This window comes from Eubalaena glacialis, chromosome X, assembly GCF_028564815.1.
Source record: "Eubalaena glacialis isolate mEubGla1 chromosome X, mEubGla1.1.hap2.+ XY, whole genome shotgun sequence".
Taxonomy (NCBI): domain Eukaryota; kingdom Metazoa; phylum Chordata; class Mammalia; order Artiodactyla; family Balaenidae; genus Eubalaena; species Eubalaena glacialis.
In genome coordinates, this window is record NC_083736.1 from 137,180,702 (window position 1) to 137,207,055 (window position 26,354).

At 51.9% G+C, this 26,354-nt stretch overlaps 4 protein-coding genes across 4 annotated transcripts in view; 3 read left to right on the forward strand and 1 right to left on the reverse strand.

Annotated features, from left to right (window-relative positions):
- Positions 1-7: 7 nt before the first annotated feature.
- Positions 8-26,354, reverse strand: part of TEX28 (testis expressed 28) — a 69,256-nt gene continuing 42,909 nt past the window's right edge. Inside the window, 4 exon segments of the mRNA XM_061178258.1 lie at positions 8-156; positions 159-188; positions 191-290; positions 568-703. Coding sequence (XP_061034241.1) covers positions 8-156; positions 159-188; positions 191-290; positions 568-703 — 415 coding nt within the window.
- LOC133082649 (melanoma-associated antigen 10-like) lies at positions 11,403-12,338 on the forward strand. The gene is made up of 2 exons (XM_061179315.1): positions 11,403-11,531; positions 11,682-12,338. Exons 1-2 carry the CDS (start codon positions 11,403-11,405, stop codon positions 12,336-12,338), a joined length of 786 nt encoding a protein of 261 aa, XP_061035298.1.
- On the forward strand, positions 16,719-18,217 carry LOC133082652 (heat shock transcription factor, X-linked member 3-like). Its single transcript, XM_061179317.1, has 2 exons — positions 16,719-17,192; positions 17,645-18,217. The coding sequence occupies exons 1-2, from the start codon at positions 16,719-16,721 to the stop codon at positions 18,215-18,217; spliced, it is 1,047 nt and encodes a 348-aa protein (XP_061035300.1).
- LOC133082653 (melanoma-associated antigen 10-like) lies at positions 23,090-23,824 on the forward strand. The gene has a single exon (XM_061179318.1). The coding sequence runs from the start codon at positions 23,090-23,092 to the stop codon at positions 23,822-23,824; it is 735 nt and encodes a 244-aa protein (XP_061035301.1).

Genomic DNA, 26,354 nt, shown 5'->3' on the forward strand with positions numbered 1-26,354 from the left:
AGGCCCTTTAAGGCCCCTCTGGTAGAGGCTTGGAACCCCCGGAACACAGTCTCCATCTGGAGGGGACCCAGGCCTGCCAGTCTGCGGCGGGGATGGCATGCTGCTTCTGCCAGGCCAGGGCGTCCAGCCCGACGAGCAGGAACGCGGTGCCCGTGCGCAGGCGCTGGAGACCAGGACCAGGACCAGGAGGACGGTGGCCGGCTATGCACACTCTCTGTCGCCTCCAGTTGGGTCACCTGCTGCAGAGCCTCCAGCTTGGCTACACGGCTCTTGAACGTGTCCATAACCTCCTGCAGGAGGAAGAGAGTGACGCTGTCACCCCGATCCCCCGCCACCCGGGGGTACCGGAGCCTCAGTGCGCGAGTTCCCAGATCAGCTAAGGCGGAGCCGGAGCCGGGGGAAGGGCAGCATGAACGGGAACACGGGACGCTGTGGGGCACAGCTTGAGGATCTGCCTCTTCCCTCGGTTCAGGGGTGTCAGAGCGGATTCACTCATCTTCTGCTTCTCTCGTCCTCACGGCCTTCTCACTGGCCGCTTCTCACAAGGTCCCACTGTGAGGTTCTCACCCATATCTCCTCGGCTCTCTCGTAGGACAGATAGGCCATTCTCTCCTCGGTGCAGGCCAGATTCTGTTTGAGGTGGTAAATCTTGTCCAGGTGCCCCTGTAGGTGCTCATTCACCTGTCCTTCCAGCTGTACTTGTCTTGGGAGCAAAAGAGAAGGTAACACTACCTGAGCGCCCGGCCCCAAGCGCGTTCTGGGGCTGAGCGGTCCTCCCTCAGGACTAGACTTGGGTTCAGAATCCACCTTCCTCCTCCTCCTCCAGGGCTGCCTCAGAACACCCCAGGTGCACGTCAGCCACACACCCACACCGATATTCATGTATCTTTTATATATAGTCACTCTTTTGTAACGGCTTTACAAAAATAGCAATAAACTAGAAGTTGCACAAGTCAAGATCTAAACTGTCCGTGCGTGCTGTTAAATTCCATACATAGTCCCACACCAGTGTTTGGTATGCAGTAGTTCTTCCATAAAAGTCTGTTGATTACAGGGATGGAGCAGTCACAAAAGACCACATATCGTATGATTCCATTTATAAGAAATGTCCAGAATAGGCCAATCCATAAAGACAGAAATAAATCTGTGGTTGCTGGGGGCTGGACGGGGTAGGAGGTGGGGATTGACTGCTAGTGGGGATGGAATTTCTTTTGGAAGCGATGACAGTGTTCTGGACTGGGCCTGCTCTGTGAATATGCTAAAAACACTGAACTTTACACTTTAAATGGCTGAATTGTATGGGATGTGAACTGTAGCTCAATAAAGCTGTTTAAAACAAAAAGCAAAATTGGACTGTGGTAACGACTGCACAACTCAGTAAATTTACTAAAGATCATTGAAACAGTTCAAATGGTGCATTTTATGGCACGTAAATTATATCTCAGTAGACCTGTTAAAAAAACACAAATAAAACATCACTACCTGTTGTTATGGCCACATATGTAAGTAGTAAAAGTCTAAAAACATGCCTGGAAAAGCTAAGCGCCTAGTGAGGATAGCGAGGTGGGGAGAAAGGGGGAAGGGGAATGGGAGAGTTTCAAGCGAATCATCTTTTAAACTTTTATTTCTTAAAAAATTTTTTTGAAGCAAATAGATTAAGACTTGAGAAAGCTGGGGGCGGTCATATCACCTTCATCATGTTCTTCTCTGTTTTCCCTGGGTTTAGAATATTTCCAAACAGCAGCTTCTAGCTCTTTAGGGAAGAGCCGAGGAAGGCCTGACCCAAGCCAGGGGTGGTGAGGCTGGAGAACGGCTGGGGCCCGGGGCCCTGCGGAGAAGCACAGGCACCGACAGGGAATGGGAGGTGAGCGGGTCAACTAGGTCCTACTTCAGGGACTTGACTGGCACCACGTGGAGATGGCCCCCAGGCAGCTGAGAAGCTGAACACGCATTTGTTGAAGCCAATTAATCAAGAGCCAGTTCGTGATGGTATTGCAAGGACTGTTCCATTAGTCTCTGCCTTGTTCCCTGTTGAGAAGAGATTGGTCTGACAATGTGGCCAAGGCTACCACCCACAAAGAGGGTGAGATGGTGGGGTGTCCACCCCGAAAGCACATTCCCCATGGCTGTCCTTCCATTTACATGAAGGATGGAGCTGCAAGGACATTCAAGATACCAACCATGTCCAAGTGTATATTCATGAATATATTCTTCACAAGTATGAAGTCAACAAGTAGATTCTTCATTAATATATATTTATAAGAACATATGACTATACTCTTTTTTAAAATTTTATTATTTTTTAAAAATTTATTTATTATTTATTTGGCTGTGTTGGGGCTTAGTTGTGGCACGCAGGATCTTTGTTGCGGCACGCGGGCTTCTCTCTAGTTGTGGCGCGTGGACTCCAGGGCTCCAGAGCGTGTGGGCTCTGTAGTTTGCAGCACACAGGCTCTCTAGTTGAGGCGCGCGAGCTCAGTAGTTGCGGCCCACGGGCTTAGTTGCTACGCGGCATGTGGGATCTTAGTTCCCCGACCAGGGCTCAAACCCACGTCCCCTGCATTGAAAGGCAGATTCTCAACCACTGGACCACCAGGGAAGTCCCATGACTATACTCTTAAACACATTCTTAAAGGGATTCCTAAATAAGAAGTTGTTAATTTATAAGGCTATTCCCTCCATCTCCCCTTCTCTCCGGCGCCCAGCCTCCTTGCCCTCTGCAAGGCAGCAGCAGCGTCCTGGCTTGTGACACGGCTGACTCTCCTCTCTTGTCCCTCCCTTGGTCAAGGACTCCTCTCTGTCCATCTCCTACAGCCGTGGAGGCAAATGCACCACTGTAGAAAATGCTCTTACAAAGACAAAATCATGGTCAGTCAACCAAAATGCCCCCCAAATCTTCCAAAGCTGTTAAGGCCACCCTCTCCAATACAAATGGTCTCAAACATTATTGTTGTTGCAAAAGAGTGTATTCTTGTTCACATCTGAGGATGGGCTTTGACAAACTGAGCTAGAACCTAACAGCCTGAAACTTGGAGGAGAAGTCTGAGATGGAGAAACAGAGGTACGAGGGGTGAGGCAGCATGGGTCAGATGGGGTAACATGGCAGGGACAGAGCAGTTCCTCCTGAGTACATGTGCTATCACACGCATCCTTAGAAGATGGAACGGGCACGTGAAGACAGAGCAGAGGGAGAGGGGAAGATGCTGCCCTTGAAGACTGGAGTGACAAGGCCACAGGCTAAGGAAGCCAGCAGCCCCTAGAAGCTGGAAGAGGCCAGGAACAGATTGTCCCCTAGAGCTTCCACAGGGATACAGCCCTGCTGACACACTTTGCCCAAGGAAAACTGATTTCAGACTGCTGAACTCCAGAACCATGAGAGAATAAAGTTCTGTTGTTTACAGCCACTAAGTTTGGGATACCTTGTTAGGACAGCCAGACGAAATCCCTCCAGGGTGCTACTGGCATCTAGTGTGTAGAGACCAGGGACACTGCTAAATATCCTGCAATGCACAGGACTGCCTCCTACAGCAGAGAATCATCTGGTCAAAAATGTCAGTAGTGTTGAGGTTGAGAAAATCTGGGCTATGGTGACACAATCTGGAGTTTAGGGCCACCAAGTGATGCCTGAATTTAAGAGGCTAAAGTTTCAAAGACTGACCATACCAAGTGTTGGCAAGAGCGTGGAGCAACCAGAACTCTCACACACTCCTGGTGGGAACATAAACTGGTACAAACATGTTGGAAAACAGCTTCTTTAAAAGTTGACCAGGGCTTCCCTGGTGGCGCAGTAGATAAGAATCTGCCTGCCAATGCAGGGGACATGGGTTCGAGCCCTGGTCCGGGAAGATCCCACATGCCGAGGAGCAACTAAGCCCGTGCACTACAAGTACAGAGCCTGCACTCTAGAGCCCGCGAGCCACAACTACTGAGCCTGTATGCCGGAACTACTGAAGCCCGCGTGCCTAGAGCCTGTGCTCCGCAATAAGAGAAGCCACCACAGTGAGAAGCCCACGCACCGCAATGAAGAGTAGCCCCTGCTTGCCACAACTAGAGAAAGCCCACGTGCAGCAAATGAAGACCCAACACAGCCAAAAATAAATAAATAAAATTTAAAAAAAAAGTTGACCATACGTCTACCCTATTATCCAGCAATTCCACATATGAAAGCATATGTTCACAAAAAGATGTGTAGAACAATGTTCATAGCAGCTCTATTCATAACAGCCCCAACTGGCAGCAGATGAATGGGTAATGCACTGCATTCACACCACAGAGCACTGCTGAGCAAGAAGGAATGAATTGTTCCTGTGTGCAACGTGGATGAATCTCAAAATCATTACACTGGGTGAAAGAAGTAAGACACAAAGACCTATATAATATATGCTTCCATTTACATGAATTGTCCCAGTATAGCCAAATCCAGAGAAACTGAAAACAGATTGGTGGTTACCAGGGGCTGAGGGAAGGCGAATGGGGAGTGGCGGGGTCTCCTTCTAGAGTGATGAAAATGTTCTGGAACTAGATAGGGTGGTGGTTGCACAACACTGTGAATGCACTAAATGCCACTGTAGACTTTTAAATGAACAATTTTATGTTTTGTGAATTTTGTCTCAATTGAAAAATTAAAAAGTCCTCTTGAAAACAAACAGATATAACGTGTAAGAAGTGTCACAGAACTTTTCATTTTGAAACCTCAGCTTGTGACACACCAGAGGAGATGTGACAATTGCAGGGGCCTGGGTAGTGACCACACATTTGTGGACACTGGGTGACACTTCATTGAGCTGAAACTCTGTTTCCCTGTCTGTAAAGTGGGTGTTGAACGCTACAGGTGATCAATGCTACACGCTCCCTGTTGTCACTGTTACTACATTAAGTCTTCTTCAGCCCATTCTCCATTTCTCCTGGTAAATCTGAGTCGTACAGACCTGCTCTTTTGTTTCTAATGTATATTAATCAGGGTAGGCTAACTGCTGTAGCCAACGACCAGAAAATGTCTGTGGCTGAAGACGATGAAAGCTTATTTCACACTCCCACCACAGTCCAATGCTGCTGGTGGTGGTGATGTGTGAGGAGGGTGGTGGCTTAGAAGTGCACGCTTGCAGAATTCACGCAGAGTCTTGCAGGGAGGTAGGTCTCTCTGCTCCCGTGCACGGCTGGCAGCTGCTGATTTGCTACGGGTTAAGAACTTACTAGAGCACAACAGTCCCATTGGCCTGGGCAGTATAGAAACATATGAGAATATTCATGACAGCCATCGAGCTCTGGTCTTGCTTTATATAAGTCCGACCTTGGAAATCTTATTTGGACAAAGGGGCTTTTAGGAATCCCAAGATTTCCAATTTGGTTGTAGTGTCCTATGAAAATCACCTCCACAGACCCTGAAGAGATTGGAAAGGAAGGGCAGGGGCTGCAGAAAAAGCCACAAACGAGGAGGACTTTCACAGTGAATGGACTGCTCCAGCTCCCGAGGTTACTGCTCCTCAACCTGAGGCTGCAGACGGTGCTAAAGGTGCTCAGGCCTCTGCTGGAGTCAGGGCTGCAGCTCCCACTGCTCAGGCCTCTGAACGAATTCACATGTTGACCAGAGGGCAGACAGCAGAAGCAAGAACTACTACAATCCTGCAGCCTGTGGAACAAAAACCACATTCACAGAAAGGCAGACAAGATGAAAAGGCAGAAGGCTATGTACCAGATGAAGGAACAAGATAAAACCCCAGAAAAACAACTAAATGAAGTGGAGATAGGCAACCTTCCAGAAAAAGAATTCAGAATAATGATAGTGAAGATGATCCAGTACCTCGGAAAAAGAATGGAGGCAAAGATCGAGAAGACGCAAGAAATGCTTAACAAAGACCTAGAAGAATTAAAGAACAAACAAACAGAGATGAACGATACAATAACTGAAATGAAAAATACACTAGAAGGAATCAACAGCAGAATAACTGAGGCAGAAGAACGGATAAGTGACCTGGAAGACAGAATGGTGGTATTCACTGCTGCAGAACAGAATAAAGAAAAAAGAATGAAAAGAAATGAAGACAGCCTAAGAGACCTCTGGGACAACATTAAATGCAACAACATTCGCATCATAGGGTCCCAGAATGAGAAGAGAAAGGACCCGAGAAAATAGGTGAAGAGATTATAGTTGAAAACTTCCCTAACATGGGAAAGGAAATAGCCACCCAAGTCCAGGAAGTGCAGAGAGTCCCATGCAGGACAAACCCAAGGAGAAACACGCCGAGACACATAGTAATCAAATTGGCAAAAGTTACAAAGAAAAATTATTGAAAGCAGCAAGGGAAAAACGACAAATAACATACAAGGGAACTCCCATATGGTTAACAGCTGATTTCTCAGCAGAAACTCTACAAGCCAGAACGGAGTGGCATGACATATTTAAAGTGATGAAAGGGAAGAACCTACAACCAAGATTACTCTACCCGGCAAGGATCTCATTCAGATTCGAAGGAGAAATCAAAAGCTTTTCAGACAAGCAAAAGCTAAGAGAATTCAGCACAACCAAACCAGCTCTACAACGAATGCTAAAGGAACTTCTCTAAGTGGGAAACACAAGAGAAGAAAAGGACCTACAAAAACAAACCCAAAACAATTAAGAAAATGGGAATAGGAACATACATATCGATAATTACCTTAAACGTGAATGGATTAAGTGCTCCAACCAAAAGACACAGGCTCGCTGAATGGATACAAAAACAAGACCCATATATATGCTGTCCACGAGAGACCCACTTCAGACCTAGGGACACATACAGACTGAAAGTGAGGGGATGGAAAAAGATATTCCATGCAAATGGAAATCAAAAGAAAGATGGAGTAGCAATAGTGCGGGACTTTAATACCTCACTTACACCAATGGACAGATCATCTAAACAGAAAATTAATAAGGAAACACAAGCTTTAAATGACACAATAGAACAGATAGATTTAATTGATATTTATAGGACATTCCATCCAAAAACAGCAGATTACACTTTCTTCTCAAGTGCACACGGGACATTCTCCAGGATAGATCACAGCTTGGGTCACAAATCAAGCCTCAGTAAATTTAAGAAAATTGAAATCATATCAAGCATCTTTTCTGACCACAACACTATGAGATTAGAAATCAATTACAGGAGAAAAAATGTAAAAAACACAAACACATGGAGGCTAAACAATACATTACTAAATAACCAAGAGATCACTGAAGAAATCAAAGAGGAAATCAAAAGATACCTAGAGACAAATGACAATGAAAACACGACGATCCAAAACCTATGGGATGTGGCAAAAGCAGTTCTAAGAGGGAAGTTTATAGCTATACAAGCCTACCTCAAGAAACAAGAAAAATCTCAAAAAAACAACCAAACTTTACACCTAAAGCAAATAGAGAAAGAAGAACAAAAAACCCGCAACGTTAGCAGAAGGAAAGAAATCATAAAGATCAGAGCAGAAATAAATGAAATAGAAACAAAGAAAACAATAGCAAAGATCAATAAAAATAAAAGCTGGTTCTTTGAGAAGATAAACAAAATTGATAAACCATTAGCCAGACTCATCAAGAAAAAGAGGGAGAGGACTCAAATCAATAAAATTAGAAATGAAAAAGGAGAAGTTACAACAGACATCACAGAAATGCAAAGCATCCTAAGAGACTACTACAAGCAACTCTATGCCAATAAAATGGACAACCTGGAAGAAATGGACAAATTCTTAGAAAGGTATAACCTTCCAAGACTGAACCAGGAAGAAATAGAAAATATGAACACACCAATTACAAATAATGAAATTGAAACTGTGATTAAAAATCTTCCAACAAACAAAAGTCCAGGACCAGATGGCTTTATAGGTGAATTCTATCAAACATTTAGAGAAGAGCTAACACCCATCCTTCTCAAACTCTTCCAAAATATTGCAGAGGAAGGAACACTCCCAAACTCATTCTATGAGGCCACCATCACCCTGATACCAAAACCAGACAAAGATACTACAAAAAAAGAAAATTACAGACCAATATCACTCATGAATATAGATGCAAAAATTCTCAACAAAATACTAGCAAACAGAATCCAACAACATATTAAAAGCATCATACACCATGATAAAGTGGGATTTATCCCAGGGATGCAAGGATTCTTCAATATACGCAAATCAATCAATGTGGTACACCATGTTAACAAATTGAAGAAAAAAAACATATGACCATCTCAATAGAGGCAGGAAAAGCTTTTGACAAAATTCAACACCCATTTATGATAAAAAAATCTCCAGAAAGTGGGCATAGCGGGAACCTACCTCAACATAATAAAGACCATATACGACAAACCCACAGCAAACATCATTCTCAATGGAGAAAAACTGAAAGCATTTCCTCTAAGATCAGGAACAAGACAAGGAAGTCCACTCTCACCACTATTATTCAACATAGTTTTGGAAGTCCTAGCCATGGCAATCAGAGAAGAAAAAGAAATAAAAGGAGTCCAAATTGGAAAACAAGAAGTAAAACTGTCACTGTTTGCAGATGACATGATACTATACATAGAGAATCCTAAAGATGCCACCAGAAAACTACTAGAACTAATCAATGAATTTGGTAAAGTAGCAGGATACAAAATTAATGCACAGAAGTCTCTGGCATTCCTATACACTAATGATGAAAAATCTGAAAGAGAAATTAAAGAAACACTCCCATTTACCATTGCAACAAAAAGAATAAAATACCTAGGAATAAACCTACTTAGGGAGACAAAAGACCTGTATGCAGAAAAGTATAAGACACTGATGAAAGAAATTAAAGATGATACAAACAGATGGAGAGATATACCATGTTCCTGGAGTGGAAGAATCAATATTGTGAAAATGACTATACTACCCAAAGCAATCTACAGATTCAATGCAATCCCTATCAAATTACCAATGGCATTTTTTACAGAACTAGAAAAAAATCTTAAAATTTGTACGAAGACACAAAAGACCCCGAATAGCCAAAGCAGTCTTGAGGGAAAAAAATGGAGCTGGAGGTATCAGACTCCCTGACTTCAGACTATACTGCAAAGCTACAGTAATCAAGACAATATGGTACTGGCACAAAAACAGAAATATAGATCAATGGAACAGGATAGAAAGCCCAGAGCTAAACCCACGCACATATGGTCAACTAATCTATGACAAAGGAGGCAAGGATATACAATGGAGAAAAGACAGCCTCTTCAATAAGTGGTGCTGGTTAAACTGGACAGCTACATGTAAAAGAAAGAAATTAGAACACTCCCTAACACCATACACAAAAATAAACTCAAAATGGATTAAAAACCTAAAAGTAAGACCGGACACTATAAAACTCTTAGAGGAAAACATAGGAAGAACACACTTTGACATAAATCACAGCAAGATCTTTTTTGATCCACCTCCTAGAGTAATGGAAATAAAAACAAAAATAAACAAATGGGACCTAATGAAATTTAAAAGCATTTGCAAACAAAAGGAAACTACAAACAAGACAAAAAGACAACCCTCAGAATGGGAGAAAATATTTGCAAATGAATCAACGGACAAATGATTTATCTCCAAAATATATAAACAGCTCATGCAGCTCAATATTAAAAAACAAACAAACACCCCAATCCAAAAATGGGCAGAAGACCTAAATAGACATTTCTCCAAAGAAGATATACAGATTGCCAACAAACACTTGAAAGAATGCTCAACATCACTAATCATTAGAGAAATGCAAAACAAAACTGGAATGAGGTATCACCTCACACCAGTCAGAATGGCCATCATCAAAAAATCTACAAACAATAAATGCTGGAGAGGGTGTGGAGAAAAGGGAACCCTCTTGCACGGTTGGTAGGAATGTAAATTGATACAGCCACTATGGAGAACAGTATGGAGGTTCCTTAAAAAACTAAAACTAGAGCTACCACACAACCCAGCAATCCCACTACTGGGCATATACCCTGAAAAGACCATAATTCAAAAAGACACATGTACCCCAGTGTTCTTTGCAGCACTATTTACAATAGCCAGGACATGGAAAAAACCTAAGTGTCCATCGACAGACGAATGGATAAAGAAGATGTGGTACATATATACAATGGAATATTACTCAGCCATAAAACGAAACGAAATTGGGTCATTTGTAGGTCAAGGTGTGGACCCCGAGAGAGGACGGAGGGGAGCCCAATCCCCGGAACAAAGGGGGGGGCCCACAGAAATCTGGCCTGACCCAACTGTCAGCCCTGGAAACCCCGGCCAGGACCTGTCTCATTGACCCCTCCTCATTTCCAGATGGGTGGGCTCAGGGAGGCAGGAGCCTTGCTCTGGGGGTCTGGCCTCAGGCCCTGGCAAGGGTCAAGGAGAAGACTGGGGAGACCCCTCCTCACACAGAGTACTTGGTGCCCAGCCGGCCCTGCCCCTTTTGTCAGCCGTGCGTGTCCTGGAATAGGTGGGTACATTGACTGCCGCTCACTTCCTCTTCTGGTGTCTTATGGAGGTGAGGCCTTGGCTGAAGGAGATGGGTCACAGTCAGCAGAGGGAGCTGTCCCAGGCCCTGCAGGGTGTCAAGGCGGAGACTGAGCCGACCGCCCATCGTCCCAGCACAGATGGACCCCACGGAGTTTGGTTGTCCCTTGTGAGCCCTGTTAGCCCCTGGGCACCATGGCCAGATGTGGAGGTCCTCACTTCCTGCTTTTCAGTGCAGAGAATGTGTCTTGAGAATTTTGCCTCAGGACAGCAGACAGAGGGCCCAGGCCCTGCCAGGGGGAAGGGGAGGCCCTGCCCCGAGTGAGCAGAGAGGGGGCCACCCACGCCAGGACAGTGGGAACCTCACAGAGTACGGCCCAGTCCTCCTGCCAGCACCGAGGCCCAGGGCTGTGCCACAATCTTCACCCGAGGTGCGCCCTCCATTCCTCTTACAGGGGCTCCAGGAACCGGGAGGCGAAGGCCCAGGTCTGAGGCACGTGTCCTCAGGCCACAGAGCAGAGGAGGCCCAGGCAGCGCCAGGAGTCAAGGTGAGGCGCGTGCCCTGAGTGTGTACCCAGGGGCTCCCCGTCCCAGAGCAGAGGGGACCCCACAAGGCCCAAGTCACCGCATCTCCCCACACCCCTCTCAGCCCCGGTCGGTACCTGGGGCTGCGCTGGCTGCACCCTGAGGAGCCAGCTCGCTTCCTTCTTCAGGTTGGCAGGGGACAGGCCGCCCAGGAGGAGCGCCCCTGTGAGGCCCGAGGGCACCCCTCCAGGCGAGCCGTGTAAGTGGCCTTTGTCAGAGCTGCCCAGGGTGCGTTTCTCCGCCGAGGCTACTCACACCCCCTCTCTCCCCCAGGTCCGTGGTCCCCACCTGTCACCCCTGCCCAGACTCCTGTCGGCGGCCTGACCCCAGTCATCATGCCTCTGGTCGAGATGAGTGAGCTCCGCCAGCCTGAGGCAGGCCTTCAGGCCCCAGTGGAGACGCAATTGTTCGGGGCTGCGGGGGAGGGGGCCGCATCCCCTTCCTCCTCCTCCTCCTCCTCTTACCCTGTCCTGTTCCTGGTCACCCTGGAGGAGGTGGCTGATGCTGGGGGACCCAGTCCCTCCCAGAGCCCCTCCCCCACTGCCATGGCCACCCCTCCATGGAGCCAGTCTGAAGACAACGGCCTCAGCACCCAGGATGAGGAAGGGCCGAGCACCTGGCATGACCAGGAAGATGCCGAGTCCTTGCTCCAACATGCACTACATGAGGAGGTGGCTGACCTGGTGGCGTTCCTGCTCCTCAAGTATCGCACAAAGGAGACTACCACAAAGGCAGAAATGCTGACCATCCTCAATGATTACCAGGACCACTTCCTCGTGGTCTTCAGGCGAGCCTCCGAGCGCAAGAAGCTGGTCCTTGGCCTCGACGTGAAGGAAGTGGACCCCAGCAATCACTCCTATGTCCTCGTCCCCACCCTGGGCCTCACCTACGATGGGATGCTGAGTGACGGGCCGAGCATGCCCAAGCCCAGCCTCCTGGTGTTGCTCCTGGGCCTGATCCTCCTGGAGGACGACTTTATTGCCCCTGAGGAGGAGGTGTGGGGAGCACTTAGCAAGGTGGGTGTGTGTGCCGGGAGGGAGCACTGCATCTACGGGGAGCCCAGAGAGCTCCTCACCAAAGTGTGGGTGCAGGAGGGCTACCTGGAGTACCGGCAGGTGTCCCACTGTGACCCCGCCCGCTACGAGTTCCTGTGGGGTCCCCGGGCCCACGCGGAGACCAGCAAGTGGCAGGTCCTGGAGCATCTGCTCAGGGTCAATACCTCGGATCCCACGTCCTTCTCATCCCTGTCTGCAGAGGGTGTGAGCGATGAGGAAGAGGGGCCCTGAGCCAGAGCAGCAGCCAGGCTCCTTCCAGGCCCAAGTTCACTGGTAGGAAGTGAGGTTGGTCCTTCACTCTGAGTTTGAAGAGAGAGCGGTCGAGTTTCCAAGTAGTGAGGGCCCCTGCGAGTGGGGGGAACATGGTGTGTAGCATCTTTGGGTACCTGTTGTGTATGATGACATGGAATATCATCTGTTTTCTTTAGGAATTTTTCAAATGTTATTCGTTTTAATGGAAGACTAAACAAGCTTCAGTCTCTAACTTTGTGAATGACATTGATTAGAATGTGTTTATAATTACCCAGTTTAAGAACAAGAGTTTTGCTGTTTTGTAAAAGAGATTGGGAAATCTCCCATTTCATTTTGTGACCCTGAAGCAGATAACATGGAATCGGAATCAGAACTGCTCTGGAAATGTGAAAGTACTTAGCAGTAATATAGATGGGGGAAGAATTAGAAAAATAAAAGTAATCGTAGTGAGTTTTTGCTTCTTATCCTCCTTGTCTGTCATTCTGTAAAACTAAGCTATCTCTGTTTAGTTGGACTTGCACGGTGATTTACGAAAGTATGAAAAACTTGATTTGAGTAAGTAAGCCCCCTGCTCTCCGGCTTATTTATTCGGCAGACCTCCACGGAGCCTCTGCTCTCCGGAAGGGCCTGTGTTAGTAGTGGGAAGGCTAGGAAAAGCAGGACACACCCACACCTAGGGGGATGGTCTAGGAGCCGCAGTCACATGAGGAAGGTGGTGAGACGTCCCCCAAGTCCCACAGAACAAGTCAACATGGGACGAGGCGGTGGGGCTCCAGGAGCGAGCCCTGGAGTGTAAGTGCCCCGAGCCAGGGCAGTTTGGGCCTTTGGGAAGCGGGGCTTCCTTCTGTGGGAGGTGATGGTGATGAAGCTGGGTGGTGGCAGCAGCCAGACCTGCAGAGGGTGTGTCTTGGGTTTGGGGGGAAAGTCTGAAATGTGACATTGCTGTGAGGTGTCCTTCTGGATCACGGATAAACCCGAGAGAAATCTCATACTCGGGCAGGAAGGAAGGGGTCCTGGCTCTTGTCGCATTGCTGTTGACCATAGTGAAGAAGTAGGTGTTATATATGCAACATCTGGAGAAATGCGGTCACACTCCCTTGACGTGATGCCCAGAAGTCCGGGAAAGGCCCTCTTTTCCCTGTTCGGGGGGGAACCAGAACCCAAGGTGTTAATTAGCTTTAATCATTATCGTGACTGTAATTTGGCAATTGTAATCAAGGACTCGATGTCTGGTGGGGCTGAGATGAAGCAAAGGAATGGTTTGGATGGAAGAGCATCTGGGAGGGATGCAAAGCCTTGTTCCTTGATTCTATTTCCTGGAGCTTCGTGTTGTATCCCGCTGGGAACACTCCTCCGCACCCGAATTTAACACATCCTCTATTTGGGAAAATTTACTTAGTTTTCCTTATGAAACATCTTGTTTGGCTGATTAGCTTTTCCACATCCTATTGAGCTGCATATTCTCTGACATGACCGGGACAAGAAACCGCCCAACCAAAGGCCAGAGGAGAGAGGGGAAGGGTCTGTGATCCAAACAATATGAGAAATAAGTGCCAATCATCAACGTTCCCACAGACGCCAGGTCCTGTGAGCTGCTTTACGAAGCTCACACGCATCCCTGCAGCCCTACAAGACACGGCTCGTCACACCCACTCGCTTCACAGGTGAAGAACCTGAGGCCACGGGGCTTGGGAATCTTCCCAGGATCACGTGCTGCTAAGTGACGGGGTGGGGACCAGAGCCCTGGTCTGAATTCCTCTCGAGCCCACGCTGTGCCCACCCACCCCCGGCCCGTGGCCGACCTCCTGACTGGCGACTCATTGCTCTTCTCAGTGCTACACGGTGTCTTTCAGTTGACAAAAAGCAGGCCCAAGAAAGGAAGGTGCCAAGGAGAAGCAGAGGCAGTGTGGGGCTTGTCTGTGGTTTGCTGAGATCCGCCACTGCCAGGTGCCGGCATTTCTGTCCAGTGCCGCCACCTTCCCGCGTGACGGCGCCCCGTCCCTGTTCCTGCCCTGGGGCCCTCCTGCCCAACGGGAGCCCGGCCTGCTGAGCTGCTCATGGCTGAGCCACGGGGAGGGAGGGACTGAGACTGCCTGGGACTGACTGTAAGGCCCCAGTGCCTACCAGGATAAGACCCCTCCAGGAGCTCCTCAGATACTGGAGGGAAGTTAACGCTGGCAGACACCCCGAGACCCTGGCGGCAGCGAGGGAGGGGAGCGGCTGGAGGGCCTCTGGGCTGGGGGCATCAGGGACCGGAAGCCAAGGGCAGGGGCCGCAGGGCGAGGCTGGGAAAGGCAGGCCTTGGATGTCACCAGGGCTTGTGCCTGCCCAACTGAAGGGTCCCGAGACTCGGCTGACAAAGACCCCCACGGTGCCACACAAACCCACTGCCGGGGCCTGGCTGGCACCTGGGAGGGAGGGGGACCAGGAAGGAGGCAGCTCCTACGGGACCCAGGGGGCGAGGGAGGGCCCGAGGAGGGGGGCAGCAGGCAAGGCCACACAGGCAGGCCCGCCCAAGGAGGCCCCAGCCTTCGGGCCCCTTCTGAGGAGCCACCGACGGCCTCCACCGAAATTCGCAGCCTCCGAGGTCATGTCCCTACAGGAGGAACTGACCTCAGAGAATGCTTTGTAAACCACTTTAGAAGCACAAAGACCAGGGAGCAGGCCCGAATCTAGGCCTGGGAGCTCCATCCAGGATGCCAGTCCTTAGGCTGAAAGGCACCTCGGGAGGTCCTCTTCCACACCCTCTTAGCTCTCCCCTTTCAGAAATAGGGCAGTGGCGCTCACAGAGGGCAGATGACCCTGCTTAGTGGCAGAGCTGGGACAGGGACCTCGGATCCTCGCAGACGGGCCTTTCCAAGGTGCCACTCTGTCCCCTCCACAGTGACTATGAAGGACAAAGTCGCCCACAACGGCCAGAGAACGCGCATCACCAAACCCACCATCCTATCCTCCCACATGCGGTGAAGACGGACGACTCTCATTTGGGTTTCGGTGCGACTGACACCCAGACCCTCATCTATTTCCCAATGCACGTGGACGGGGGCTTCCTCCAGTCACGTCTAGGTCGGCAAGTAGGAAATTTCCTTGGGAGTGAGTTCGTGTCACTTAGGCCCGTTCAAAAGCGTCTAAGCTGAAAGCAAACAAAATCATTCTATGTATCCTCAAGGTAACAGCGGGACAGGGCCCTGGGGGTGGAGGTGGAGGGCGGGCAGGGGCGGGCGTGGGGAAGGAGAGCAGGGCTGGCCTGGGAGCGCACCAGTGAAATGCTCGCTTTCAATGGGACAGGCTACACGCTGAAGCCCCAAATCAAGTCCTTCAAAGGGCAAGTACCCACGGAGACCCAAGGTGGACGTGGGAGGCCACGATCGGGGGCAGCAGAAGCCAAAACCCCCTACTGCGGAAAGGAAACAGGGCTTTCGAGGCAGCCTCCAGGGAGGCTGAATCCGACGGTCTGGGAAGGCGATGGGAAAAGGACACACGCAGGTGTTCCAAAAGTGAGCACTCTTGGGCCATGAGAAGGGCTTCTACGGGAAGAAATGGACGCTGAAGACAATCCCTCTGTGATCCGCACAGGGATGAGGTCTGGGGCAGGCAGAGCTCAAAAGGAGGCTCAATGCCCAGGGCAGGGCTGTGTCTGAGGTGCTTGGGGAACACTCGAGTTGTATGTGAGGTCGCGCACAGCCCTACCCTGGGGACAGCTTGACCTGGGAGGCAGGAAATCAGGACTCTTTTTTGGGCCCATCTGAGCAGGACCGACCAGCTGGCAGGATCAGCTGCAAGTGACCAGAGCCGGAAGGGGGATGGGGGGGTGGGCACCGACTCAGGCTAGGCCAACCAGCCCACTAGGGACCCCATCTTCTGGGAGGGACAGTCGCCAGGGGCCCACGTGATCCCTGTGGTCTCAGTGGCAGCCAAGCTATGCTTCGCCAGGGCCTGGCCCTTGAGGAAATCGGAAGCCAGCATCAAGGGATGGGAGTGGGGACAGGATCACGTTTCTCAACCCATCCGGGGCCTGGCCCCTTGAAACAAGGTGCCTGGAGGCAGACGAGAGGCTTTCCCGGGAACTTGAACCATACTTTTCGAGACTTTTAGAAAAAAAGACAGACGCTGGGGACCCCCCCGTCCCCATCCCCTCCCCCACACTTGGCCAGGGCTCCCTCTCCAGACCGCCTTTGTGACATCACGTGACCAATAAAGAAGACTGCGACTTAAGTGGCTGGTTGCCCCACTACCGAGATTCTAGAACCTTGCGGACAGTATTTACTGGGCATCCCCGCTCTGGTCCAAGGCATTTCTGCCCTGAGAGTTCAGTGATACGGTCTCGGGTGGAGAATGCTCCCAATCTAGACTGGCTCCATGGCTAGTCAGAGTAGCGACGAGCTGTGTACAGCCACGCTGGGCCCATTGGCTGACGCAGAGCCAGCAACGTGGGTCCCCTCTCGTACGTCCCCGGATCCAAGTGTGGATTCAAGGGAGAGTTCGGAGAAGCAGGGTGACCAAGCCGAGAGCCCAGATCCTGGCTCCCAAGACAACCCGCCACCACAGGGCCCAAACAACGGTGTGGCCAACGAGAGTATTCTTGAGCTCTCCTTCCCAAGAAAGCTCTGGAGGATGGTGGAGGATCCCGCCTTCACCTCTGTGCGCTGGAATGACGAGGGAGACACGGTGATCATCGAGCAAGACCGCTTCCGGAGGGAGGTTCTTCGCCGCAGAGGCGCAGACAGAATTTTCAACACGGACGGCTTGAAGACTTTCATCCGCCAACTGAACCTGTACGAGTTCAGCAAAATACGCCTGACCAGCCGCCCTCCAGGGAAGAAGAGGCTGATGGTAAAGTAGAAAGCCCTTCCGTTGCCCATGTTCTCTTGTTATTCGAACACCTTCCGGGGAGGCCAGATGGGCCATGTGCTGAACGGGTTTCATTTCCGAGAATAACTTTCTTCACGTGAGAAGGTAGTTAAGGAAAGATGAGAAAGTAGAGCCCGTGGCATTCAGCCACAGCCCCTTAGAGAGAACCTGCAGGTGTGCCGACAGACCCTCTCGAGAGGCCACGAGATGTCAGGTAGCCACAGTAACTCCTCGACCGAGGCTCGCCTCGGGGAGCTCTAGGAAGCGCACACTCTAGGACGGAATAACCTGCCAGGAACTTAAAGAGACCTTTTCTCCATAGTCAGATAAGACCATTATGATGGACCGGGGTGGGGGTGGGGCGGCGTGGGGCGGGGGCGGGGAGGAATGGGTATTTTCTCCCAGAATGGCTAAAGTGATTCGTTTCATTTCAGATCTACCGCAACTCCAACTTTCAGAGAGACAAGCCTCTGCTCATCGAGAACATTGAGAGAAAAGGCAGCCCGGGAGCAACTGCTCAGCCCGGGACCAGCGCAACAGCCCCAAAGAGAAAGAGGCCAGTGGCTGCTACCAGAAGCTCCCCACGAATCCATTCCAACGACTCCACCACCCAGAAGAAAGCCCCAAGTGCTCAGGGGCCCAGCGGTACGCAGTCTTCGTTGTTCTCTAGCATGTGCCCTACGAGCGGTGGGGCGGGACGGGCCAGGGAAAACCCTCCCCCCAGTGAGCAGGGCGGCCCGAGTGGGGAGGGCACTCCCTGGAATGTCACTTCTGTGCCCCCGGCTACCGCCGGAAGGGACGGCGCCAGGGAGCTGCCCGCCAGCCCCACGGTTTACCCGGCTTATGACTCGGAGATGCCTGTGGACAATGGCCGTTCCTCCCTCCTGCCGGCGGCCCTTTTCGCCTTGTCCCCGAACGAGGTCCCTGAGGTGGACGAGGAGCAGGGGGGCTCCTCAGATTGCAGGTGTGCTCTCCGAGAACAGTTCAAGGACAACTGCGATCCCTGAGCTCGCAGGCCCCTGGGGACACACGAAAATCCCCATCTCATAACCAAGAATCTGTTTTTGTCTCTAATAAAGAAATACCAAAGTCCATGGGAGTAACTAAAGAATCGAACGAGAAGTGCGAGTCTTGTGTCCTTTCTAACTGTCCGTCCTATTCACACATCTCAGTGGACGGGCCCGACGAGGCTGGAAACCCACCCCCCGGCAGGCTTTGGTCCCTGCCGTCCCCTTTCATTTGAAGCAGCAGCATTTCCCACGCTCAGCCACGGACGTGACTAGGGAGCGCTGAGGCCGGCCCAGGACAGGCTGGCCCCTGGGCCTTGCCTGCTAGTCAGGAGGCAGCACAGCCTGGCTCCTGACCTCAGGGGTGTCACCTTCCATTAGTCATGCATCCTGAAGCAGAAGGGGCTTCCTCCTGGGTCCCCCTATGATGCCAGAAGTTTCTGACCCGCAGCTGAGCGTGTGTCCAGCCCACCATCCAGGGGCCTCCCAAAGAGGCCTGCCGGAAAGGAGGGCCACCCCACCCACCAAGGGAGGAGTGCACACTGCCGTCTGCCTCAGAAGAGACGGGCCGTTCCAGCTGACACCTGGGGGAAAGCCCAGCACCCTCAGAGGTAACAACCCCTAGAACGCTTGCTAACAAATGACCCCAAACCCCACAGAGAAGTAAGAGTTTTCCACAAAGTGAGCGCCAGCCCTTCTCACTTGGCCGTCAGAGCTGTGTCTAGGAGCCTGTCTTCGGCCGTGAAGTGGCCGGGCAGCACGTCTAACACACATGCTTCGTGAGCCAAGGGACACTTTACAACAGGGCCAGGGTCACCTGCAAGGACAGACCGCACCCTGTTTCTGGGCCTGCGGTCCCCTCCTGCGTGCACGAGGCCCGCCACCGGCCTTCCCCCATCCTTCGTTCCCCAGACGCGGTCCAAACATCTGGGAGTTCTGACCAGGACAAAGAGGGGAAAACGCTAACCGGTCCTCTCAAAACACATTTCTCTCAGCCACCCAGAATCAGTAGGGCCAAAACGAGTGGCACTGCCATCTTTTCCTAAAGGTCAAAGTCCTCGAGACTCTGTCGCTGAGCCCAGAGCGGCATCGCACGAGGAGAGTCCCAAGCCCTGTCCCTGCACCAGGTGGGCACGTCTGCTTCCGTGAACGGCACGGAGCGGGCAGCGCTCCCCAGGGCAGGGCCGATTCAGACCGAACCAGACGTGCACGTCCAGGGCGTGAAGGCGAGTGGACGGTGGCACGATGAGCTGCTCTCTCGGTCACCTTCCTCTCGAGAGCCCAGACTGGTCAGGTCTCCTGCCCAAAGGGGATCAGGAGCTCGGGGATGTCCACCTGGAAGACGTCCTTCCCGCCTCTCCTGGGGACAGGGAGGGACTGAGACTGCCTGGGACTGACTGTAAGGCCCCAGTGCCTACCAGGATAAGACCCCTCCAGGAGCTCCTCAGATACTGGAGGGAAGTTAACGCTGGCAGACACCCCGAGACCCTGGCGGCAGCGAGGGAGGGGAGCGGCTGGAGGGCCTCTGGGCTGGGGGCATCAGGGACCGGAAGCCAAGGGCAGGGGCCGCAGGGCGAGGCTGGGAAAGGCAGGCCTTGGATGTCACCAGGGCTTGTGCCTGCCCAACTGAAGGGTCCCGAGACTCGGCTGACAAAGACCCCCACGGTGCCACACAAACCCACTGCCGGGGCCTGGCTGGCACCTGGGAGGGAGGGGGACCAGGAAGGAGGCAGCTCCTACGGGACCCAGGGGGCGAGGGAGGGCCCGAGGAGGGGGGCAGCAGGCAAGGCCACACAGGCAGGCCCGCCCAAGGAGGCCCCAGCCTTCGGGCCCCTTCTGAGGAGCCACCGACGGCCTCCACCGAAATTCGCAGCCTCCGAGGTCATGTCCCTACAGGAGGAACTGACCTGAAAGAATGCTTTGTAAACCACTTTAGAAGCACAAAGACCAGGGAGCAGGCCCGAATCTAGGCCTGGGAGCTCCATCCAGGATGCCAGTCCTTAGGCTGAAAGGCACCTCGGGAGGTCCTCTTCCACACCCTCTTAGCTCTCCCCTTTCAGAAATAGGGCAGTGGCGCTCACAGAGGGCAGATGACCCTGCTTAGTGGCAGAGCTGGGACAGGGACCTCGGATCCTCGCAGACGGGCCTTTCCAAGGTGCCACTCTGTCCCCTCCACAGTGACTATGAAGGACAAAGTCGCCCACAACGGCCAGAGAACGCGCATCACCAAACCCACCATCCTATCCTCCCACATGCGGTGAAGACGGACGACTCTCAATCGGGTTTCGGTGCGTCTGACACCCAGACCCTCATCTATTTCCCAATGCACGTGGACGGGGGCTTCCTCCAGTCACGTCTAGGTCGGCAAGTAGGAAATTTCCTTGGGAGTGAGTCCGTGTCACTTAGGCCCGTTCAAAAGCGTCTAAGCTGAAAGCAAACAAAATCATTCTATGTATCCTCAAGGTAACAGCGGGACAGGGCCCCGGGAGTGGAGGTGGAGGGCGGGCAGGGGCGGGCGTGGGGAAGGAGAGCAGGGCTGGCCTGGGAGCGCACCAGTGAAATGCTCGCTTTCAATGGGACAGGCTACACGCTGAAGCCCCAAATCAAGTCCTTCAAAGGGCAAGTACCCACGGAGACCCAAGGTGGACGTGGGAGGCCATGATCGGGGGTAGCAGAAGCCAAACCCCCCCCACTGTGGAAAGGAAACAGGGCTTTCGAGGCAGCCTCCAGGGAGGCTGAATCCGACGGTCTGGGAAGGCGATGGGAAAAGGACACACGCAGGTGTTCCAAAAGTGAGCACTCTTGGGCCTCGAGAAGGGCTTCTACGGGAAGAAATGGACGCTGAAGACAATTCCTCTGTGATCTGCACATGGATGAGGTCTGGGGGCAGGCAGAGGAGAGAAAGGCTGCAGTTCCAGCACAGATGCTGGATGGGGGGCTGCCGCGCCATTGACTGTGGGGGGAGCACAGAGAACTGCACACCGTCCCCTCGGGGCTCCTCACCAGCCTCCAGACTTTGGCAACATGGTTTTTTTTTTTTTAATAAATTTATATATTTATTTATTTATTTTTGGCTGTGCTGGGTCTTCGCTTTTTACGTGCGAGGGCTTTCTCTAGTTGCGGCAAGCGGGGGCCACTCTTCATCGCGGTGCGCGGGCCTCCCACTATCGCGGCCCCTCTTGTTGTGGAGCACAGGCTCCAGACGCGCAGGCTCAGCAGTTGTGGCTCACGGGCCTAGCCGCTCCGCGGCATGTGGGATCCTCCCAGACCAGGGCTCGAACCCGTGTCCCCTGCACTGGCAGGCAGACTCTCAACCACTGCGCCACCAGGGAAGCCCGGCAACCTGTTTTAAGAAACGTTTAGTTTTAGCTGAAGAGGCCTGAGCAGTGGCAGGTGATTTAGGGAAACGCTTGCTTTGATGATTACATCATATTACCTGTTGGAGTTACGTGACTGTCACTTTTTCATCCTCATTCATAGTGAGTAATACATTTTACATGTCTGTGCAGTGTAGTGTGTGTCCTATATATATATATACATATATAACGTGTGTAGAATATATGTGCCTATATACACATGCATCGCCATACCACATGTATGTATAGGGAACAGGTCATGTATGTTCCAGTACCCAGACTGAGGTCATCCACAGGGCTCTGAAGGGCACAGACACTCACGCCCCGTGGGGATGCTGAGAGTCCTCCAGCCCCACGGTCCCCGTGCTTTGAATGCAGGCTTGCCGCCTGCCTGACAGCCAGTCTGCCCGGGGCAATGAGCCTGCAGGAGAAGGTGGGGCCACCACGCCGCTGGGAGAGAAGGGAGCAGAGTGGGCAGTGGAAGGAGAGAGCAGGGCCCGAGCCTGCGCAGAAGAGCCGCCTGCCGAGGGCCGTGCCTTGGACCCCCACGTCCAGGACCCTTCTCCATCCTCACACCCTCAGTCCTAGACCCTCACCCTCCTCCCTGGCCCTCGTGTCCATTTCACGAGAGATGGTGACCTGATGGGGCTGGCGAGGCCACGTGGGCAGAAGCCAGTGTCAGGCTCTCATGGGCACTAATGCCTGGCTTCCCTGTGTTTTCTCCATTATGTGGCCTGAGGCATCAGGTGGTAGGACCCCGTGGAGGACAGCTGAATCCCCCTTGACTGTTGGGGAGACAAGTCAGGCCAGTGCGGGGACGGGGCTTTGCACGTACACGAAGCTCAGCTTGAATAAGAGTCCTTCTAGTGATAAGCTGATCAAATCATGGAGACTCCCTATGCCTTGATTTCTCCATCTGTAAAATGGGCCTCATAATAGTACAAGGCAAAAGCATTGGTGTGGGTTTCCCCATGATGTGACCTGTTTGTAAAAAGCCTGGGCCAAATGAAGTGATTGGTGGATGTAGCTCTTGTTACTGAGTGTGTAAGAAAGATGCGTCCTCCCCCAAGTTGTGAAGATTCCAAACCAGTACATGTCTTCTGATCCCCGCATACGTGGATTAGTGCAGTTTTTCTTTTCTCGTGAAAATTTGTTATCAGAATGCTTGGATTCGCCTTACTCTTTTTCTCGCTTGTCCCTGTTCAAGGTGAGGCTATTGATTTGAGGTGTTGCTTCCATTTGAACACAGGTGTTTGCAGCTTTAACTCCCAAGTGCCTCTTTGGCCGCGTGCCATAAGTCCTGGGGCGTTGGTATGTGTTTTCTTCATTTCAAATTATTTTCTAATTTCCCTTGTGATGTCTTGTGTGTTCCCTGGGCTATTGTTACGGACTGAACTGCGTCCCCCCAAATTTTGCATGTTGAAGCCCTAACCCCTAGAACCTCACAATGTCACTGTGACGGGAGTTAGTGGTTCTTAGGTTGACATGAGGCCATTGGGATGAGGTCTAAAGCAAGATGGCTGGTGCCCTTGAGGGAAGAGCAGATCAGCACATACAAGGAGAGAAGGCAGGGCATGGGGGTGCGTGCACAGAGGAAGATGCCGAGTCCTTGCTCCAACATGCACTACATCAGGAGGTGGCTGACCTGGTGGCGTTCCTGCTCCTCAAGTATCGCACAAAGGAGACTACCACAAAGGCAGAAATGCTGACCATTCTCAATGATTACCAGGACCACTTCCCCGTGGTCTTCAGGCGAGCCTCCGAGTGCATGCAGCTGGTCCTTGGCCTCGACGTGAAGGAAGTGGACCCCAGCAATCACTCCTATGTCCTCGTCCCCACCCTGGGCCTCACCTACGATGGGATGCTGAGTGACGGGCCGAGCATGCCCAAGCCCAGCCTCCTGGTGTTGCTCCTGGGCCTGATCCTCCTGGAGGACGACTTTATTGCCCCTGAGGAGGAGGTGTGGGGAGCACTTAGCAAGGTGGGTGTGTGTGCCGGGAGGGAGCACTGCATCTACGGGGAGCCCAGAGAGCTCCTCACCAAAGTGTGGGTGCAGGAGGGCTACGTGGAGTACCGGCAGGTGCCCCACAGCGACCCCGCCCGCTACGAGTTCCTGTGGGGTCCCTGGGCCCACGCGGAGGCCAGCAAGTGGCAGGTCCTGGAGTATCTGCTCAGGGCCACTGGATGGGATCCCAGGTCCTTCCCATCCCTGTGTGCAGAGGCTGTGAGCGATGAGGAAGAGGGGGCCTGAGCCAGAGCAGCAGCCAGGCTCCTTCCAGGCCCACGTCCAGCAGCTTCTCCCGTGGGGCAGGAAGGGAGGCTGATCCTTCCCTCTGAGTTTGAAGAGGGAGCGGTCAGCCTTCTAAGCAGTGAGGGCCCGGGCAGTCGGGGGAACCCGGTGTGCAGCATCTTTGGGTTCCTGTTGTATATGATGACATGGAATTTCATCTCTGTTTTCTTTAGGAATTTTTCAAACATTGTTCCATTTAAAAGAAGGCTTAATAAGCTTCAGTATGTAAGTTTGTGTATGACATTAATCACCCATGTATTTGCTCTAATTCGGTTCAACGACAAGAGTTTTGCAATTGGGTAGAACAAATTGTAAGATTCCCATATTATTTTGTGATCCTGAACAAGATGACATGGCATTGGAATAGGAATTTACTTGGAAATGTGAAAGTAATTAGCAGTACAACTGAAGGCTTCCCCGTTGTTCCTCGGGACACCCCGTCATCAGCTCAGTGGCACGTGCCCTGCTGTGGGACTGTCCTGTCCCCGCCAGAGGGCAGGGCCAGGCCCCGGGCATGTGGGCCACAGGGGGAGGGGCTGCCCTGGGGGGAGCGGGCATTGCCGGCACCCATCTTCCTGGCGAGACGCCACACGAGGGGCCCTCAGAAAGGGAGACTGCGGGGGATGGAGGGCCGCCGGGTGGGGTGTGTGGGAGGCACGTTGTTGGGTACCTTGGGCGGGGGGTGGCGGGTTCCGTGGGCTCCGGTGGCTGTCAGAAGTTCCTCTCTGTGTTATCATGCCCTCTGTTCAATGGTTCCAGTCAATGTTTCTCTTAGTAAATTTCCCTGAATGTTTCAGCTGAGTCTGGCCTCTGCTGTGGGCAATGGAGGGAAAGGGCTGCTGGGGGTGAGGGCGGGGGTCGAGAGTCGCATTCCTGCTCAGCACCCACGGGACACCTCTCCAGTGAGAGGGTAGGGTAGGCACTATGCAGACCCAGACATGGTGAGGGTTTTTCTTCCATTTCATAGGTGAACTGTAAAGTTGTAGTGAAAACTGATAATTGCCTAAAAATGCAGTAGAGAAGTTAAAATGTAAATTAAAAAAATTATCTCAGCGGGAAGAAGGGAACATAGGAGCAAAAATAGATGGACACACAGTGCTATGGACTGAATATTTGTAAACCTCTCCCCCTCATTCACCTGTTAAATTCTAACTACCAAAGGGATGGGATTTGGAGGTGGGGCCCTGGGAAGTGATTAGCCCATGAGCGGGGAGCCCTCATGAATGAGATTATTGCCCTTATAAAAGAGACCCCAGACAGCTGCCTCATCCTGTTCTGCCATGTGAGAAGATGGCTAGTTGATACAACTAGACAAGAAATCAGTCCATATAAAGAAGAGCTTTATTACTAGCACTTTATTACTGAGTGGTACAAAGGAACGAAACTGGGTCATTTGTAGAGACGTGGATGGATCTACAGACTGTCATACAGAGTGAAGGAAGTCAGAAAGAGAGAAACAAATATCGTATATTAATGCACATATGTGGAACCTAGAATAATGGTACAGATGAACCGGTTTGCAGGGCAGAAATAGAGACACAGATGTAGAGCACAAACGTGTGGACACCAAGGTGGGAAAGTGGTGGGGGCGGGGGGGTGGTGCTGTGATGAACTGGGAGATTGGGATTGACATATGTACGCTAATATGTATAAAAGGGATAACTAATAAGAACCTTCTGTATAAAAAAATAAATAAAATAAATTTCAAAATTAAAAAAAAAGAAAAAGGAAAAACAATAGGTTTCTGACATTATCATTCACAGTACAAAACCACCTGTAAAGACAAACTGACGTATTTGCCACAATGGGCTCTCCGTCTCCAAGTTTGCTCCTCCAACTCGGCAGCCTTGCAGGGAGGCCTTCCTATTGGTGGAAGGCCAATGGGCGTGTCTTTTGCTTCCGGAGGCGCCAAGCCTTGGGACCTCAGGCCCTCAGTGCGCATGGCTACTGCTGCTTCGGTAGCAAAGCGCCTCCTCACGTGCTCTTCTGATCCAACCACCTTCTGTGTAAGGAGACGTCTAGAACGTTCTCCCTCATCTTCCTCGGGCTTCTGGGAGCACCCGGAAACCCACGTGGCGTTCGCACAGAGTGCCTGGGACAGTCGGCTGCACAGTTCCTGGCTGCACTGCTGAGACGAGCTCTTCAGCCCCTTCTGAGCGGGACTCCGGCGTCATCCACAGAGTCAGAGAAGGTCAGGAGACAGGCGGGGGCTTTGCCGGGGGCTGGACTCCGCAGGTACCGGGGGCGCTGGGAAGGAGTGGGGGTGGGGGGAGGGGTATGGGGTGCTCTATTGGGAGTGGGGGCGGGGCGGCGGAGGGCAGCGGGCTGAAGGGGGGGCTGAGGGAAGGGTCCCCCAGTGTGCGGATCCGAGGGGAGGACCGCTGGCTGCCGGGGTGGCTGGTGGGGGGCGTTCTGGAGTCGGGGTGCAGAGGGTGGGGCTAATGGCTAAGCTTGGGGGGTGTCCGGAGCGGAGGGCTTCCTGCTGGGCGGG